Genomic DNA, 19,074 nt, shown 5'->3' with positions numbered 1-19,074 from the left:
CAGTTTCATATGATGACTAGTGCTGTCCGGCAGGTCATTGATGAAGATCAGTGTTTATCTTTAGGATTTTTCTTAGTATAAACAAATACATATACACTCACACACACACACACACACACACACACACACACACACACACACACACACACACACTAGGATTATGACTTTTTTCAACCTCATGTTCCAGTACTGTCTTTTGATGAACTTTTACCTAAAAAGCACGAAATGAACTATTATTTGTATATTTTTTGAAAAAAGTTCATCCCGCCATTATAAATCAACTATATATATATATATATATATATATATATATATATATATATATATATATATATATATATATATATATATATATATATATATATATATATATATATATATATATATATATATACAGGCCCTTTAATACATTATAATATATAGTATAGTATAGTGTAATCAATGTATTAAAAATAACAACAACAATAACAATAATAAATGTTACAATTGGAATAGTATGCCAAAAAACTATTCAAAATAGAAAATCTTTTCTATAAATATATAATAAATATATATCACAACAAAATAAAAATCGTGAACTGAAAATTTTATTAAATAATTTAATTTTATAATTAGTTTCCTACGAACAAAACAAGAAAATTTAAGAAGGGGCCAAACTTCATGGAGTTTAAATGGATGAATTTCAAAAATAAATATAATTCATTAATTAACTAATCCCTATAGCGTCATAAAAAAATTCTGCGCTATTTGTAAGTATCGCTGGGTTTTGGGTAGACTCCTTAGCATTTAATATAACTTCTTTATTCGGGTTTTGCTTATCTTCTTTATTTTGAAAACTCATACCCGAGAAGGATGAGTGGTATTGACACATACAGTTAGATAGGTACGAGTCAAAATGATTTGAACTCTGCGAAATACTCTTTGTTTCTGACTCGGAAATTTTTTCGTGAGAGCCGCATTTAGTTTTATTGTCTGTATCGGCAACAGAAACTTTTGAATGGTAACTGCATGAACATTTAGAAGGATCTTTTATGCTAAAGACACTGTTGTTGTGTATAAATATTTGGGGTATCGATATAGCAGTATCAGCTGAACTGTCAATAGCTTCTTCGGAGAGTTTGTATGTCACCACGGGTGTTTTGTATCTCTAAATAAAAATGCGATTTTCATTTATTTTCTTTGTTTTGTTAATTTAGGTAAAAATTATAAACTTCTGGGTTTTACGTTTTTTTAGCTCTTTTTTTTACAAATTTTTTGTTTTTTTCAACAATAAAAAAAAATTTATTTTGAAAAATGTTACGGTTGCTTTCTGATTATTTACGATACTTGGTTATGAACCGTCTTACTATTTTGAAGTAAAAACATAAAAAGACTATTTTGAAATTTATTTAAAAAAAAAAGCCTTTTTTTTAAAAAAAAAACGAAAAAAAACAAACAAACTTGCAAATATTTAATGAAATAAAAAGTTTTATAACAGATATTTGATAAAATAAAACGTTCAATACTAATTTACAAAACAACAAAAATATTTAATAAAGTATTAATTAATCTAAAAGTGAACTTTACAAACTAAAATACTTAAAATTTTTAAATAGTTATTATTAAACTTAGATAAAAAAAACTGACTTGTTTATTTCGTCGGCAGCTGGATGAACAACTACCACCCATGTCGGTTTAGACATCTATTAACAACACCGTTTTATTTTCACTCTGTGCAGTGTTATCAATTTTTCTGCGAATTTGCAACTGTTCAAAAAACCTGTTTATTTGTTTTTTATTAATTACGCCGTGCAGAAAAATATTTTATAAAATTCTATTATCAAAATGAAAAAGTAAAAAAATGAAAAAAAATTTTTACTGTCGTGGAATTACAGTTGAAATTAACTTTTTCAAAAATATTTACGAGCTTTCACGAAAATTTACAACGATCCTGAAGGTCATTATAGCATGTTTTGATCTTTTCGCTCACAGACCCGCTTTAAAGTTTTTGACGTTTTTAACGTTTTCAAGTTACTGGATTTTTTTGTTTGTTTTTGCAATAAAAACAAGTTTAATATCATTTTTTACTTCAAAAATAGTATTAGATTTTTTAATGAAAATTTTATGACTGCTCTTTATAAAACTGAGGAGTAACATTCTCCATTGCTACAGGCCTGATTTCACATCAATTTCCTTTTACGAGAGAAAAATGTTTTGAGATATGAACAATTACATATTAAAATGAAAATAGAATAAAAAACTTTAATGTTGCTTAACCTAAAATTATAATGACGAACGGCTAATTTAGACAATTTAAAAGTACGCAAAAATTTGAACGTATATATTTCTAAAGTTTGTAACTCTCAAAATATAAAGTTTGCTTATAATTCCAACGCAATAAAATAATAAAACTATAACCTTTATTACGTCATGTTTAATTTGAACATAGGGTCTATTAATTACGTCAATAATTTTGACATAATTAACCCCCCCCCCCAACCTTCTTCGACTTTTTCTTTAACTTTTCTTGACCTCTCCTTATCAATATTTGTCAAAAATTTCATACCTTCCACCCCCTAATTTGTACACATAATTAATGGATAGCCCTGTATATTAACTCTCAAATAATATTTGTTTTAACTTTTTTACATAGTATTTATTGGTATGGTTTTTTTCGGGGGGCGGATCCAGAAAATTTTGGTGTTTAAGTTAAGTAGCCCCCAGGTAATTTTTAAACTCCAAGCTTTTCTATGGTCATACTATTGTCATATAAAGATGTTTTGCACAAAATTGCGATGATTAAAGCCTGGTTACAAAAATACCCTAAAAAATATGCACGACCCAGCTAAATGTGGCAGGATAGCTCAGTTGGTTAGAGCGTCAAACGAAAAGTTAAAAAAACTCGGACTGTTGAACGATACGAGTTCAAATCCTGCCACCGCCAACTCAGCGCTTGAGTAGTACTTCGGTACGCAAATGTTGATCAACAACGGACGCTTCTTTGGATTAGTCTTAATGACTATTTGTGGCTGTTCCATGCTAAGCCAACAATATCATCGGATATAAGAAATTTGTATAGAAAAACATAGCATGAAAATTCAAATAAATGTGAGGAGAATTATTATTTTATTATTAAATTAAAATTATTTAGAGCTGTTGTAATAAATATTGAGGATTATTAAAAAAAAATTATTTTTGCCAACTTGTAAATATTTTATAACATTCTTTGTTACAAGATTCATAAATATATAAATAAATAGACCGATAGGAGCAAATTAAAAACAGAATTTAGTTGCTATAAAATCATTGTTTTTGTATATTAAATTGTAAAAGTTACGGCTGGCACACAAGTGGCATTTCATCGAGCAACGTTGGACTCATACATGTTTCACTAACTTATCTTTAAGTTAGGTTACTGTTAGTCTCACATTTTAAATTATTCAACCTTTAAAGCGCTCATCCTACGAAAAACGGTTAAACATGTAGCCAGTTGTGATGAATTGTCAATCTGTTTTCTTTGGATCTTGCTATACGGTCCCATGTTGCTTTATAAATTGTTAGAATAAAATTATATTGCGAAATAGTATCGATATTGTAAACTTAACATCATTTTTCGAGCCACGATTTGTTATGTTAATATTAAACCCATTAACCAAGTGAACATGTTTTCGAGTTTTTACTGGCTTTACTGTTTTTAGTTTGAAAATTGCTGATGTAAGCTTTATATATTTTTTTCAATTTACAGCTGGCCTGTAAATTAAATAAACAAAAAAATTTCTGTGCTTGTTACTTACTATTTCAATGCAAACGAGTCACAATCTTTTTCATTTAAGCAGAGGTCATTACGTTTAATTAGGAAAAATACTCATACCGCCACAAGCACAATTTAGACGCGAATGACGACCTGATGCGAAACAAGGTAATTAAAAACGTGTGTTTTTAAATTTTTTTTTAAGTCTGTAAACCTGTAAGACAACTAGTTTTGAAATTACTTTAAATTATGTAGTAATTGGTAACAGTTAGTCAAAAAGTATTGCAAAGTTTGCAACAGCTTTAGGAGAATTCATTAGGGTTTAAACAGATTATTAATGATATTATAAACAATTATATTTTCAATGCTATTGCGGCAATTTTGAGTATATTTTGGGTACTTTGAAAAAACTTCGGCTATACTTTGGCAAAAAAGACAAATGACATTGGACTACATCTCGTTGCAATTTCGTAATACAAAAGAAAAACAATTAAAGTTACTCAATTCTTAGAATTGTATTTAAAACTTTTTTTAAATACGTTTCTTATAATAAGTTATCTTACATTATATTTAAAGTAACCACAATGTAACATTAAAATATTAAAAAGCTTATATACATATATGAATAGGATTCTTTTGTTGAAAATAACAAACAAATAAACAAAAAAAACATAATTTTCTTCATAAATGAAGAAATGTATTTTGTTTGAGAAAAACTTTCTAATTATCCACACGCTTGAATTTAGACGTTTTTTAAAAAAATCGAATTAAAAGGAATATAAATTAATCGCGTCTAACACCAATTTATATTCTGCGTCTTTTCCTTTTTATCCTTTGGGTAAAGATTATTTATAATTAATAAAAAATTAAATAAATATATTCTAAACGCGAATTTTAAAATAAACTTTATCGAGAAATAATTCTTCCATTCATTTTCTTGGCTTGGGCAAGTTTTTGGGCAAGTTCGTTATCCATAACTGGTTTTGCATTCTCAACCGCTCTTTGTTTAGCCTCAAACATCATTTTGTTGAAGTCGGGAACTTTGTTCATACTCTTTTTTTGCTCATTAATCTGCAGCTTCATTTTGGCATCGCGATTCTCTGAAGCATTTTTAATCCACGGTTGTGGATGTTCGTCTCTTTCCTTAAGTGCCTTTTTTAAATCATAACACTCCTCCCCTTTTGCTCTTTGCTGTCGAACTAAAGAAAGATTAGCTCATAGAACAAAGTACTAAACAAGAATCAAACCGTATCATTTTTAAATTAAACAACTTTCATGCATAATAATTACAGTATAAACACCTGGGCTGTGATGATAAGGGGTAAGATATAGTGCTGATCGGACACGAAAATTTAGTATGGCGCAAATTCATTGCATAATTTAATGAGATTTTAGAACCATATAATTTACCTCTCAATCTCAAATAGTTCTAACGGATAGGGGTTGACTTGAAAAAAGATGAAGTGAGTTGGTTGTCAAGTGCTGATTCATTGGAAAGTATTGTTGTAATCAAGTTGTTTCTTGGTATTTATATAAATATGTTCGAGTTGGTCTATTGTTTTAGACTCAAATGATTGAATACTGACTCCCCAGTTGCTACGAGCCTGTATTGTTTCAGACTTGAATGATTGTTGTAGCAATACAAGTTATTAGTTAAACAAAAACAATATTTTTAGAAAACGAAAATATTTTATCCGAACAAATCACAAAATCCTCAAAATATTTAAAAAATTTTAATAATATTATTGATAATATAAAAAAATGTGATTTTGTTGTTTCAACATTGAAGCGTCAATACCTTATTGCATTAGGACCATATCGTTCAAAATTAACTACGCATCCAAGTAATACTTCAATAAAAGTTTTAATCTCAAATGGCAAAAGGAATATACATTATTAGAATACAGTATTGTGACTAATTCTTTCAACTGTTATGTATGTTCTTTACATTTAAAGAGTTACAGAAGATCATATCGAGATTCAGCTTGATATCGAGATTCAGCTTGATATTGCTTGAACATTATCACAAAGATTAGGTTCAAATATTTTGAATAATTGCGTTGATTTGTTGATTTGTTGAATAATTGCGTTGATTTGTTGAGTGGTTATTTGTTTTAATTAAAACAAATTTGTTTTTAAAAACATTTATAAACGGATATCTAAAAGTTATCCAAATAAACAAATGAACGTCTATTAAGCGCTGAAATAACGTTTAAACAAAATGTTTGGTTTTGGTAGATTATCCGTTCAGAATGATACCATAATAACGTTTACAACAAACCTCGATAAAACGTCGAGATTCAAACGTTTTATAGGATTACTAAACGTAGAAGAAGCATTTAAACTTTATTAAGTCTTTTGAAACGTATATAAAGCGTCTAAATATAGTGTTATATATATGAAAGTTTAAATTAAATTTTATAAATATTGCCACCCAAGTATATAATTTTTAAATTATTATTTCATATTTGCTAATTATTAGTTTTGAAAAGTAGCTTTAATATTGATTTTATTAATTTGCTTAAGATAAATATTATTTATATAGCCCGGATTTTATTTTATATTATATCATTTATATTATATTAATTAAGTCTTCATTTAATCTTAAAAACAGTTATAAAAAGAGTTTTTCTCTTATTAGTACGTCAAATTTTTTTAAAATCAGCTTTTAGTTGAAAAAAAGTCCAAACTGGCTTAAATGAAAAGCAGTTGCAAAAAATGGCACAAGTACAAACTAGCATAAGTAAGAACTAGCATAAGTAAGAACTGGCTGAAAGAAAAGGCGCTGAAAGAATCTGAAAATATCGGCAAATCTGCAAGCTGAGATAAGTGCGGAACAGTTGAAAAAACCGGCATAAGTACGAATTTGCAGAAGTACGCCGAAAGAATTTGCAAACATTTGTCAATATTGTATACGTTAGTCAATATTGTAATCATGGAAGTAAAAAACAGAAGGAAGTTCAACCGCATTGACATGCTTTGGGACAATCCTTGTAACCATTTGTTTTGTAAACAGAAAGAAAACGAAATTATAATGTTTATAATAAATTAAAAGTATAATATTTTGATAGTTCGCCAGTATTAATACCAATAGTAATCAAGTATAACCAATAGTATTCAAGTAAACATTAAAAATAGTATTAAAGTATAAACATTAAACATGGCAACAATAAAAGGACATATTACAACTTTTTCTAAAACTTTAAACAAATGGAGTATTACAAGCATGAATGGAATTATGATACAAGGGCGTATCCACACGGGAGACAATGAGGGCAATCGCCTTCCCCCCCCCCCTCCTTGATATTTAAAAAAAAATGTATATATTTAACTGAGCAGTTGTTTGAAAATGGAAGTAAATTAGATAGACTGTTTAAATGCGATTAAAATTTCAATAGATTTGAATGGTGCATAAAAAAAATTGGACTAATATATAAGATAACTACGTACAGTCGTGTGACTTTTCTAGAAAATAGACAGGCCACCAACAATGAAATAACAAATAAGCTGGACCAATCTGGAGTCAAAATGTCAAAGAGAACGGTTCAACGTTGCTTACACAATCTTGGTTACATTACACGACGTTCAGTTAAACTGACACCAAAATGATGCAAAAAAGGCTGGAATGGGCAAAAAAGTTTAGGAATTTAACAGAAGATGATTGGAAATTGGTAAAATTAATTTAGATGCATTTAAAATATCCAATATTTTAAGGTATGCTTTAGCGACGAAAGTACTTTCCAAGTTTTAACAAAGAAGGCTCAATATGTAAAAAGAAAAAAAGGGGGAAAAAACTTATTGGGCTGCATCATTCAAACTGTTGAACACCTCAACTCTGTGATGATCTGGTCAGTGATATGTGGAAGGGGAATAGAATGGCTCTATATTGTAGAAGGAATAATGAATCAGTTACAATATAAAAATATCCTGGAACAAAGATTGTTGTCACAATTGACAGAATGGTTTAGTCCAGGTGAAAAAAAAATCTTCATGCAGGACGGGGCACCATGTCACACGGCTAAATCAGTTAAATAATATCTATCAGAATAAAATATTCCATTACTTGATCGGCCAGGAAACTCTCCTGACCTAAATCCTATAGAAAATGTTTGTGCGCTCCTAATGAAGCAAATATCTAAAGAAAATATTACAAATAAAGTGTATTTAATAGAAAGAATTATTCACCTTTGGAACCATATTAAAAAATTAAAGGAAATGACTGAAAAATGCATCAAAAGTGTGCCAAAAAGGGTTCTTGCAATTATAGAGGCAAAAAGAGAAATCACTATGATATTGAATATATTTGTAGTATTATTTGAATAATAAAATTTATCAAAAATTTGTTAAATGTTTTTTAATTGTCATAAAAATACCAATTTCTTCAATAAAAATTGCTTCTGAGTACATAAATCACAAAAAAATATTAAAATAATAGACTTTGAAACTTGAGAATGTAAAAAATTATGGGTGGACATAATAAATTGTCACACGACTGTAGATGCATAGAATTCCTTTAAAAAATTAAATAACAAACCTGAAAATTTCCCCCTCGTCCTACTTTACAAGTAGTTTGGGCCAACCAAATCTAACTCGCCCACCTCATTCTTTTATAAATGATCTGGATGCACTGAACCAAAAAACTTAAAAAAAGTCCCACTCCCTCTTCCCAGATGGTCTAGATCCGCCCCTGTTATGATATAGGGGAAGGTTCCGTATTTTAAGCATGTTAACATTGTATTGTTTTTTTGCAGCCGAAATATTATAATATTTATATTTATTTTTGCAGATTATCATAATTTAATATTTCCTCTTAAAGAATATAAATGAATAGTTCATTTAAAAAAAATCTTTATACCAAAAATTGCGTTATTTTCAACACACCCAATCATATTATCTTAGGAACCAGTTTCCTAAGATGAGCTTTTTTTAATGGAACTAAAAAAAACTCAAAATAACAACAACAAAAAAAATTAAACAAAATTGTATCTTCAAGGACTATACTTAAGTAAAAAGTATTTACCTCAACCATAAGAAAAAAAAAAAGTTAAGGATACAATTTTTTGAAAAAACTTTCGTCCTTGAAATGCCAAAATTAGCCTCCGCGGAGAGTAACTTTAAAAAACGCACTTTTCTTAATAGAAAGACTCATCTTAACGTATAAACGTAAAACGTCTAAACGTATCATCTTAAGCAACTTCACCAAGTACTATTTAAATAGCATGACAACACCTTATGTATTATCTCACTTAACCCATGGAATTAGCAGTAGATAAGCATAAAATATTGAGGATGTAATAAATTTTTGATGGTCTTGTTTCGTTCTGAAGTAATTACAAAATATCGAATAATAAAAAATTATAGCGGGGATAGTAAATTTTTTTAACAGTAAAACAATCAAAGAATATTAACTATACAACTAAGAAATTAAAATAAATAACACCGTTGAACTTGTATGAATACCCTTAACCAAGAAAGTTCCCGATAAAATCATTAGTCTACTCGTAAAAGAGGTTAAACCATCGTAGAAACCTGCTCATCTTACGCAACCTTCTCCTACAACTAATGAAGTTTTAGGCTTTTGTTATTTCAAAAAAATTTTTTGATTTTTTAGAAACTATTTTGTCTTCTTATTCAAACATCGTGTTCTGATTCAAAGCAAGAATTTTCAGAATAAATTTTTTGTTTATGTTTTAATAAAAATCATTTCAGTAAATTTTTGTTGTTTTTTGTCTAATGAAACTCGTTTTTTTTAAATTATCATTTGCAAACAAACTTGAAATTGCTCTGATCTTTGCCGCTTGATGAACTTCCATCTGTTTTATACTTCCATAGTTTAATCCACTGATCTCAAAATATTTGATCTAAAATTATTATTTTGAGATCAGTGAGTTTAACCAACGTATACATTTAAAAGCTTGAACCGTCGATTTTTGGTCTATAAATAAACGCTAAACGTTTTATCCATTTTTCGACAATTTGGTGTTTACTGGGATAGTTTTATTAAACTTTTTTCTTGTATTTTTTAATAAACATTTAGCAAAATTTAAAGCAAGTATTTCTTATCGTTATTTTTAAAAAATAATAAGATTATTATTTAAATATTTATTACCTAATTATTAAGTTCTTATTTATTTTCTCTCGACATTTTAAAATGTAATTTGAACAAATAAGCGCTCAGATTTAATAGTTAAGTTAATATTTAAGTGAACTCTGACCGGTTATGCCAATATTTCGCCCAGCTCTTAGTTAGGCAAAATTGAAGATTGAATCGCTTCATACTTAACACATACACACACACACACACACACACACACACACACACACACACACACAAACACACACACACACACGCACGCACACACATAAACACACACTATAAATTGACATTAAAAAGTATAAAATAGTTGTTTAAATAAAATTAAAAAACAATATATTAAATTCAGCATTAAAATAAATCCTTACTTCGCTCACTATTACGCAATTGACATTTATCAGCTAAGCTCCTTGCAGATGGAACGTTAAAAGGATATCCAATCTTTAAAAGTCTTTCATTCTTATCTAAAGCTCTAGCCATTGCTTCTTCCCCTCTGCTTCCTAATCCAGCCTTCTACATAAATGTTAGTTAATATTTAATATATATATATATATATATATATATATATATATATATATATATATATATATATATATATATATATATATATATATATATATATATATATATATATATATATATATATATATATATATATATAATGAACATGTAAGACTTAATTAGTTTAGTTAGTTTTATTACTTTTTTTGTCTTTTGAAAATTCTAATGAAAATTGAATATAAAAAAAGATTTGGTTATAGTATGCATAAAAATGCGACTAAAATAAATGTTCGGTTAAATATTAGAAACATTAATTTACCTGATGCGCACATTTGAACTCTCGAATAGTTTTGTGAGATTCCAAAATTTTGCACAATGGCTGAAAAAGGAAACAAAGTGTATACATCAAGACTTCACCTTCAATTAAAACTTCATTTTAATTAAAACATCACTATTTAACATCACCTTAATCAAAACAAGTTAATCATTATTTTTTTCAGCAATTATTTTTGTCCTTCTTTTGTATTTTTCATGAAATGCTATAAAGTCATTTTTTATTATTTTGGTATTAAATTAATTTTTTATTATTATATTATTTTTCATTATTTATTAACATTAGAGAGTGACAGGTTTTTGTCCCCATCTCCACCCCGTTCATCGAATTATGTCCCCATCCCCACCCCGCTACCACAGAGGTAGTCTCCAACCCCACCCCATAACGGCAGAAGTTAATCCCATTCCCACCCCATTCCCATATTCAAGGTAAATTGTTTTATCAGTTTAACTTTCAGTTTAAACTGTAACGCGCGTATATGCGCGTTATAATTTAAACTGAAATAGATAACATTTTTTAACCAACATAAAACTAACTTTTGGAAAATATAATACTCCGTACAATTAAACTTTACTAATCTCTTAAGGATTTAAATTTGAAAATACTCTTTTTGACAGAAATCAAAACTTTTTTTATCTTACAACTTCGTTTTGATCTTTTTTGGTAGGGGAGAGGAGGGCACTATGATACACCTTAGGTTTTGCTTCGTAACAATTTTTTTAATACGCCTTTTTTTTCAGGCGATTGCTTTAATTTGTAGAACAAGTTTATACCTACAAAACTAAATTTATAAATTACCAAAATATCACAGGTTAAACTTGTGAGATTATTTAATGTAAATCTAGAAATTTGTTTGAAGGTACCACATCCATGTAGGATGTGGTACCTTGAAACAATGTTGTGTATCAAGCTACCTTGGTGTTAAGGTACCAAAGTACCTTGATTTACTTTTTTAATGATGATCACTGTGATCATTATTAAAAAAGTAAACAAAAAATATAAAACGTAGAGTAAAGGTAGATTTTTACTTAAAAACAAACAAGTTAATTGTTATAATCCAAATAATGCATACAGTGGTCTAAATCACAGTTCAGAAAACCAGATAATATATTGTTTTAAATGTCATTCTTAAGCGTCAATAAATAATGGCTTTGAATAGAAATTGGACCTCCTAGTATTTTATTTACATAAATCTCCTAAAAATTGTCAAAATTAAAAGAAATGATTTTTGGAATTGTTTATGACACAAGTATTCTACAGCTTTAGGGTCCCCTAAAAGAGTTGTATTAAGTTACCTCATACTTGCTAATAAAAAAAATGCGCTTTATTTTTAGTATCAACTTGTTTTTCAATGATTTAGTTTAATGAAGAAAAGATTACAAAATAATGTTACTTACCGATAGACACATTGAATAAGATACCTTAAAACTTATAAAATTTAAAAACTAATAAATTATTTTATCATCAAAATAACATAAATTTCGATCCCTCTCAGGCCTAAAGGTGAGTTTCCACTCATCCGTTTTTCTGCGGGAATGGGAAAGGGAACGAAAAAATCACGTGAGCTTTGGACAAATTAAAACTTATATTACGCATGCTCACGTGATAATTTTTTTTTACCTTTCCCGTTCCCGTAGAAAAACGGATGAGTGGAAACTCGCCTTCTTGATGTCAAATGATTTTTTTTTTCAAAATATAACTCTAATAGTAACTGCTTCACCGCATGGTTTTCACAGCTCTTAAGATTCCTTCACAATTACAATGCTTCATGGTGCTCTATGTATTATGGTGCCCCACTCTCTCTATAACTGAGATTGAGATCTTGATGACTTTATTGATTTAATAATTTACAAACTTTTTTTGTAGAGTAGTAATTAAGGGGATGTTTTTTTCAACATTAAAATATATTCATTACAATACTAAGTGTTTTAATTAATTTATTATATATTAATTTCAATTAAAAAGAAATTTAGCTATAAAAAGTCTTTATTTTAACAAAATTTTTATTTTAATTGGACATTTAAGACTATTATTGCAGCTATTGTTTTGTTATTTAACAAAACAATGGCACAATCAATTGTTCAATTTACAATTAAACAATAGATTGTGCTTGAAACTTTTGCTTTTAAACAACGCGTTAGATATCCATCTCACGCCCACAAAAAGAGTAATTATATTATGTTCAGAGTATGAAAATAACATAACGGTAATTACCGTTATGTTATTTTCATACGAATTATACATTAAACATAGCGCTGATTACCCGTCATAAAACACAAAAACTTTAATTATGATGTTCCCGCTATGTTGCCTTTACGTTTAAAAAACTGTGATAACAGATAAGATAATCCGTTGTGTTTTAAATCATTTTATTTACTCAGAATATGCTCTTGTTATCCATTATAAACACATAAAGACGCACGGAAGTAGCGTAGTCACATTTAAAAAGTTTTGAGAAAGTATTTAAAAAAGTATCAAATAAAAAAAAAAAAAAAAATCAGAAAATTTTAGAGTTATAATTTGATTAATTCATTTAAAGTTTAATCTAAAGTAAAATTCTTAAAATTTTTATTTAATTGAACTTTTTGTTTCGTTTGCAAAAATCGCAAAACTTTTAAATGTGATTATGCCGTTATTTTCCGTAAGGTCTTCATATATTTCTCTCTCTCTCTCTCTCTCTCTCTCTCTCTCTCTCTCTCTCTCTCTCTCTCTCTCTCTCTCTCTCTCTCTCTCTCTCTAGTTATAAGAATTATATATATATATATATATATATATATATATATATATATATATATATATATATATATATATACATATATATATATGCATATATATATATATATATATATTCTTATAATTTATATCAATCCAGTATTAACTAAAATTATTAAAAATGAATAATAATGAATGGAACAATGTTTAATAAAATTTAATGGTTACCAATCTATTATATTAGAAATAAGCCATATTAAAAGTATTAACCTCAGTTAACAAAAATACAATAAACATATTATAGCATTATTAAATACTAGCCATTAACGATTATCAAGTAATGCAATTTATTTATTACTACAGGTTTTGCATACTCCTTTTAAAAATGTCGCCCGGTATTAAAATCTTTTGCATGGTTATAAGTATTAACAAAACACCAATAGGTATTGACTTTCATTGATGTAATGATCCTTGAGTAATTCTATCAGAGGAAGAAAAGGTTATCAGCAAAATAGACTCTATAACGAGTTTCTTTATATGGAATTATGTCTGGCTTTTACGGAGTAAAATACAGTGCCAAACCTGTCAAAAATTTTTTTTTTTACTGTACTCTCCATCGTAAATGCTGGACATCTGGCAACCCTATATAGAATCAAATGTAAATGACTTGTGTGTATCCAAAGAAATAATTATAAAAATATCTGCTAATGGTTTTAAGTTTATATTTTGTTTATTGCCAGAGAACTGACGCATCTATAACACAGGCAGACTAGGAGTCAACTGACAGGGAAGGTTGATTGTAGAAAGTATTTGTTTCAAATAAACTCGATTCGCATAGACCTCTTGCCTATTACAAATATTTATATATTGTAGCCATGTGCTAACAAATTAAAAAAAAATACCTCAATTACAAGGTTTGTGAGACTATTTGATTCTAAGTTTAACGTTTCTAATGTTTCGTTTAGCGCCAATGCTTCGTTTAAAACCTAAAAATTTTTAAATAAGAAATGCTGAATAATAACGTTACAGAGAAGTGAATAATGTTTTTTTTTAAATAACAGTTTATGTTACTTTGATTGTCTCTTTTGAGTAAATCAATTCTTATTTATGTTACATACTAGGTTTTACTTAATTAATAATTATCTTGATGTTAATTAATGTTACTTACTAGGCCTTTTTCATCGTTCATGTCAACACCTACAAGAGACAAGTGCTTTATACTTTTCGTTGTTTTTAGTGACTCAAAAATAGCGTACAAAGTTGATTTCGAAACGATAACATTATTAATTCGAATCGAAAACACATCAGAAGTGTCTTCTTCCAAACTTTTCAGTAAGAGCTCTACATCTAAGTCTGGTTCTTCATCAGTCACTGACTTTGATCGAACTTGAGAACGGGTTGCTTCCTCTTAAGAAATAAATTTTACAAAAAATAGTGCTGAAAGTATTTACACATGGCAATATTTACGTTAATACACGTAAAATTCAAGGTAAAACAAGTTTAAAATAGATAAACATTTTGGTATTTGATAAACATTGATAATATTTTGGGCTTGACTGTGATCATACTAAAATCTAAAGGTAGAATTTGAAGTATGCTATGAACTATATATAAATTAACAGGTTTTTTAGAAAACGTGCTCTTTTGATGTTTTACTTACACCTGCTATATAAACGTGGTTGAATTTTTAATTGATCAACCTAGGAGAGTTTTGTTTTAGTAAATCAACCTAGGAGAGTTTTGTAATGAGAATTTTTTCAATAGCATTTTTTAAAATAGTAGTACGTTATCAAATTATTATTTTTTGTAAACCAAATTTAGTTCATTGAAATAACCAACTCTTTTAGTTAACCACATTTTTAAAAAATGACGAAAAACAAGCAAAATAAAGTAACCTAAATTAAAAAACAATTCAAAAATCTAAAAACGCAACAATCAGAAATTAAGTGACGCTTGTTGCATTTGCTGCACGAAGTACAAGAATAACCATAAAAATTGCGGGGCATTTTAATAAAGAAAATTTTAATAAAAGTTATTTTATTAAAACATTTTATAAAAATTTTAATAAAATTAAAAGTTTTAATAAAAGTTATTTTATTCTTTGGTTGATTCAAGTGGGAACGGTATGTTTTTAAAACATTGGACGTTTTTATTAGGTTTAACCTAATAAAAACGTCCCAAAAACGTTTAGCAAACGTACCGTGTCTACTGGGATGTTTGAAATGTTATCAAGAGCTCGTTTTAACAACTGCAGGTTGTTAAAACGAGGATATTTATTGGACAACTGCAGGTTGTCCAATAAATATCAAAAATGGTTATTTCTGTACCAATCTGTCCTACAACTATTGAATTCAACAATTTAGTACGCTTGTAAGATAAAAACGTGTTTTATTTTAGTATGAACGAAGTGGAATTGAAGTTATTTAGTAGCTTATTGGAAACTAAAAATATTACCATTAATAATTTTCTATACTACAATTTAAAATATTATCTAAAGAAATAAATAAAGCATACTTAAAAGCTAAACTTGTCAAAAATGTCAATTAGTGTTCTGTAATTAGTGTGCCGGGTACTGCAAAAAAATGATCGGTGCCGGGTACCCAGAAATTAGCCAGAATACCGGGTTCCCAGGCCAAAGTTAGATAACCAGCACACTTCTAGATGTAATGCAGATATTTACTAAGTACTGTGTTAATATAATTAATAACAAACCTCTGTAAGGCATTTTAGAAAAAGCTTCACCAAGTTAACAGCTAAACTAAAAAAAAAATTACAATAAAATTTAAATACTGATAAAGTTATAACTTACCAAAGATCTTAAATTTTGAACCAACATTAAAAAGAATAAACAAAATTTTAAGATATCTATTTCTAAAGTTGTTTTTGTTTCTATTATTTTAACTTGCTGTATTTGTTGTTATTGCTGTCGTTTTAGTTGTTGTTGTTGATAATAACAATATTTTTTTTTTACTATTTTTATTAAAAGAAAAACTTTTGATGTTCTTATTATTTGTATTTTTATAGTTGATTTTATTTTTTTAATTTTGTTAGCGTTCGTAAAAATGTGCATATCAATTTTTTTATGTCATAAACATTTATCAAAAACATTTATGATAAATTTAGTTATCACTCGAATGTTTTAAATACTTGAGTCAGTTTAAAAACAAAATCTCCATCATCTAATGGAATTTAAACAAAAATGTCTAAAGTCAATTCCTATTTAATGATTAACCAAGTGCTCTTTGTTCTTTTTTTTTAAAAAGAACCATGGTTAGTCCAAAATTATAGACTCATTGAGTTAAAAATATGTAGACCATGATTTAAGTATAACAACATTTTTATTTTTTGTGCATTAAAAAGCATTTTATCGTAAAATCATTAAAATTAATACACTGGAATTTAAAACACGCTCAATATTTAAGAATATTCTGCCATTATACAATATGATTTAAAGGTACACAATTTGTTTAATAGGAGCCAATAAATTGTTAAACGCGATAGTAAAAATGTTAATTTTAAACAAATAAATTAACAAGTTTTTCGTTTTTTTATTTTTATGTTGGGTTGTATTGGTTCCACTTACCTTGTCCTAAATTGTATCGGACTTTATCCATGACCTTATTAAATTGGTAAAAAAAACGCCCAACCTGCCCAAACATGCGTAAATTGAGTAAATGTAAAGTTGCCCAATTTACGCGGAAGAATGCTGTACAAACTCTAATTTCATGATTAATTTTGAATGGCTTTCTTTTAAGTTATTTCGGAAGGTGTCAAGAAAAATGTAATTTGCCATTTTACCCAGTTACCCAGACTTACTTGAACTATTTTATACCATAGTATTTATTCCATGTTTTATAGATTGGTTATAAAAACGTGTTAAGTAGCACGATTTTAATCTTAATAAATGCAGACATACTGTTTTTTGCTATATTGTAGATCTCATAAAATCAAATCCGGTGAAATATATAGCACAATATGCCAATAATTCTAAAAATTACAATTTAAAGAAAAAGTAAAAAAAGCTTGAGTTTAAATATTCGGTCATCAAATAACAAAACTTCTAAAAAATTCTAAAAAATGTTATATTAAAAATACAACAACCGTGCAAAATAAGGAATTTGTACAAAACAATAAAATAAGAATTTAACAATACATTCCAGTGTGCCACAGCAAGGAACAAAAAGTTTTATAAAAAGGTTATTTAAATACTTTTTTCAATTAATGCAATTAAAATTGGGGGAAATGTTCATTTCTTATTTTGAGAATCAAATGAAGAAATAAATCTTTTTTAAACACTATATTTATTGTTCAACTTAACACATTTTGTCAAACAACTTAGCGCAGTATTTAAAAGGTAGTTTATTCTTTAAACAAAAATAATAATTTAATAGAAAAAATCAAAAACAATAACTCTGAGTAGTTCGGTTTCTACATTAACTTTTGTTCATTATATGTGCTCCTAAGAAGAATTAACGGTCTTTTCACAGAGCACCGCGGAAGAGCATTTAACTAGGAAGTTTACGCCTCCTTCCTTACCGATGACGCGAAATATGTTCAGAGCTCGTTTATAAAGCAAGACTTCAAACAGTTTGTATAGCTTCAGATATAAATAAATAGCGCTTAGAGGGATTATGTTAAATAGTTTTTAGCATGGGTTTTGAATAAACTACAAATGTGTAGGATCGATCCCCGGCTCGATCATAGTTTTCCAGCGGGTTTTTTTATGGGTCCAAGCCGGGCACACGGCATATTTATATATTCCGAGTATCCTATACGCAGGTGCCCGACAGGTTTTTCCGGTTACCCAGAATATAAAAGTGTTGGGTATATTGATTTGATTATTCCACCTGTTTTAACGAGTACTTAGAATACATAGATGACGGGCTTGAATACGGAAAAACGCCTGAAAACGGGAACCGAGCCGGGTACCCGGCAAATTTTAATGTATAAACTCCACTATCAATTTTTTTATTCTCTTTTAGAACTAATATTAAAAATAAATGATATTAAAAATTATGTCTTATTTAAAATTTTTATCTTTTAGTATCGGAAACTGCAACCGTTACAATGTCAAGCAATAATTGAATACCATTAAGATAACGTCAAGCAATGCTTCCCAACCTTTATAACAATGTCAACCTTTATAACAATGTCAAGTATGTTAATAGATATACAACTTAAAGAGAAATATTAAAAGCTTAACTGACTGAGTGTCAAAAATTCTATTACTGAAAAAAAGTACTAATTATATATAGTTAAAACATAAAACAATTTTCATAGAATAACATTATAAACAAACATTTATGAAATAAAATAAATGTATTGCAATATAAAAAAGAATGATAACTTTAAAAAGAAACATATCATAAAATATAGTTATTTATTACCAAACTTATGAAGCAAAACTGCGTACTATAACTTCATTTACGATTTTTTTTTATTGCTGCATATATAACAAGCACGTAACAACAGCAAAATGTGTATATTTTTAAAATGATAAACTGTGTTAAATTCCTCCACACGAGTGAATTTCCCGCCTTTACATTCCAGAACCGCTGTTACACTCAATAAATTTGTTTGTTTTTGTACATTTGTAAATGGAGATCGGATTATGAGGTTTCAGTTTTAAAAAAATATACATATTTTAGTTATGAGTGAATTTGTTAACAAAGTACTTAAAAATACCAAGTTAGATTATAAAGC

The 19,074-nt window shown here is 27.9% G+C and overlaps 1 protein-coding gene and 1 long non-coding RNA gene across 3 annotated transcripts; both read right to left on the bottom strand.

Moving 5' to 3' along the window:
* Positions 1–510: 510 nt before the first annotated feature.
* On the bottom strand, positions 511–1,867 carry LOC124809757 (uncharacterized). The gene is made up of 2 exons (XR_010635741.1): positions 1,627–1,867; positions 511–1,147 (listed from the first exon to the last, which is right to left on the bottom strand). It is a non-coding gene; the product is annotated as an uncharacterized LOC124809757 (long non-coding RNA).
* Positions 1,868–4,175: 2,308 nt separating this feature from the next.
* On the bottom strand, positions 4,176–18,918 carry LOC101234690 (tropomodulin-3). Of its 2 annotated transcripts, none has more exons than XM_065787673.1 (7): positions 18,759–18,918; positions 16,084–16,129; positions 14,540–14,778; positions 14,274–14,357; positions 10,645–10,704; positions 10,193–10,337; positions 4,176–4,929 (listed from the first exon to the last, which is right to left on the bottom strand). In XM_065787673.1, the coding sequence occupies exons 2-7, from the start codon at positions 16,094–16,096 to the stop codon at positions 4,637–4,639; spliced, it is 834 nt and encodes a 277-aa protein (XP_065643745.1). In that variant the 5' UTR covers positions 16,097–16,129; positions 18,759–18,918; the 3' UTR covers positions 4,176–4,636. The 2 variants fall into 2 exon arrangements, with proteins under 2 accessions (XP_065643745.1, XP_065643746.1); XM_065787674.1 differs by lacking the exon at positions 18,759–18,918 and adding an exon at positions 18,461–18,484.
* Positions 18,919–19,074: the final 156 nt, after the last annotated feature.

This window comes from Hydra vulgaris, chromosome 01, assembly GCF_038396675.1.
Source record: "Hydra vulgaris chromosome 01, alternate assembly HydraT2T_AEP".
Taxonomy (NCBI): domain Eukaryota; kingdom Metazoa; phylum Cnidaria; class Hydrozoa; order Anthoathecata; family Hydridae; genus Hydra; species Hydra vulgaris.
Note: the sequence above shows the minus strand (reverse complement) of the source record. Positions and strands in the feature narration are given on the sequence as shown.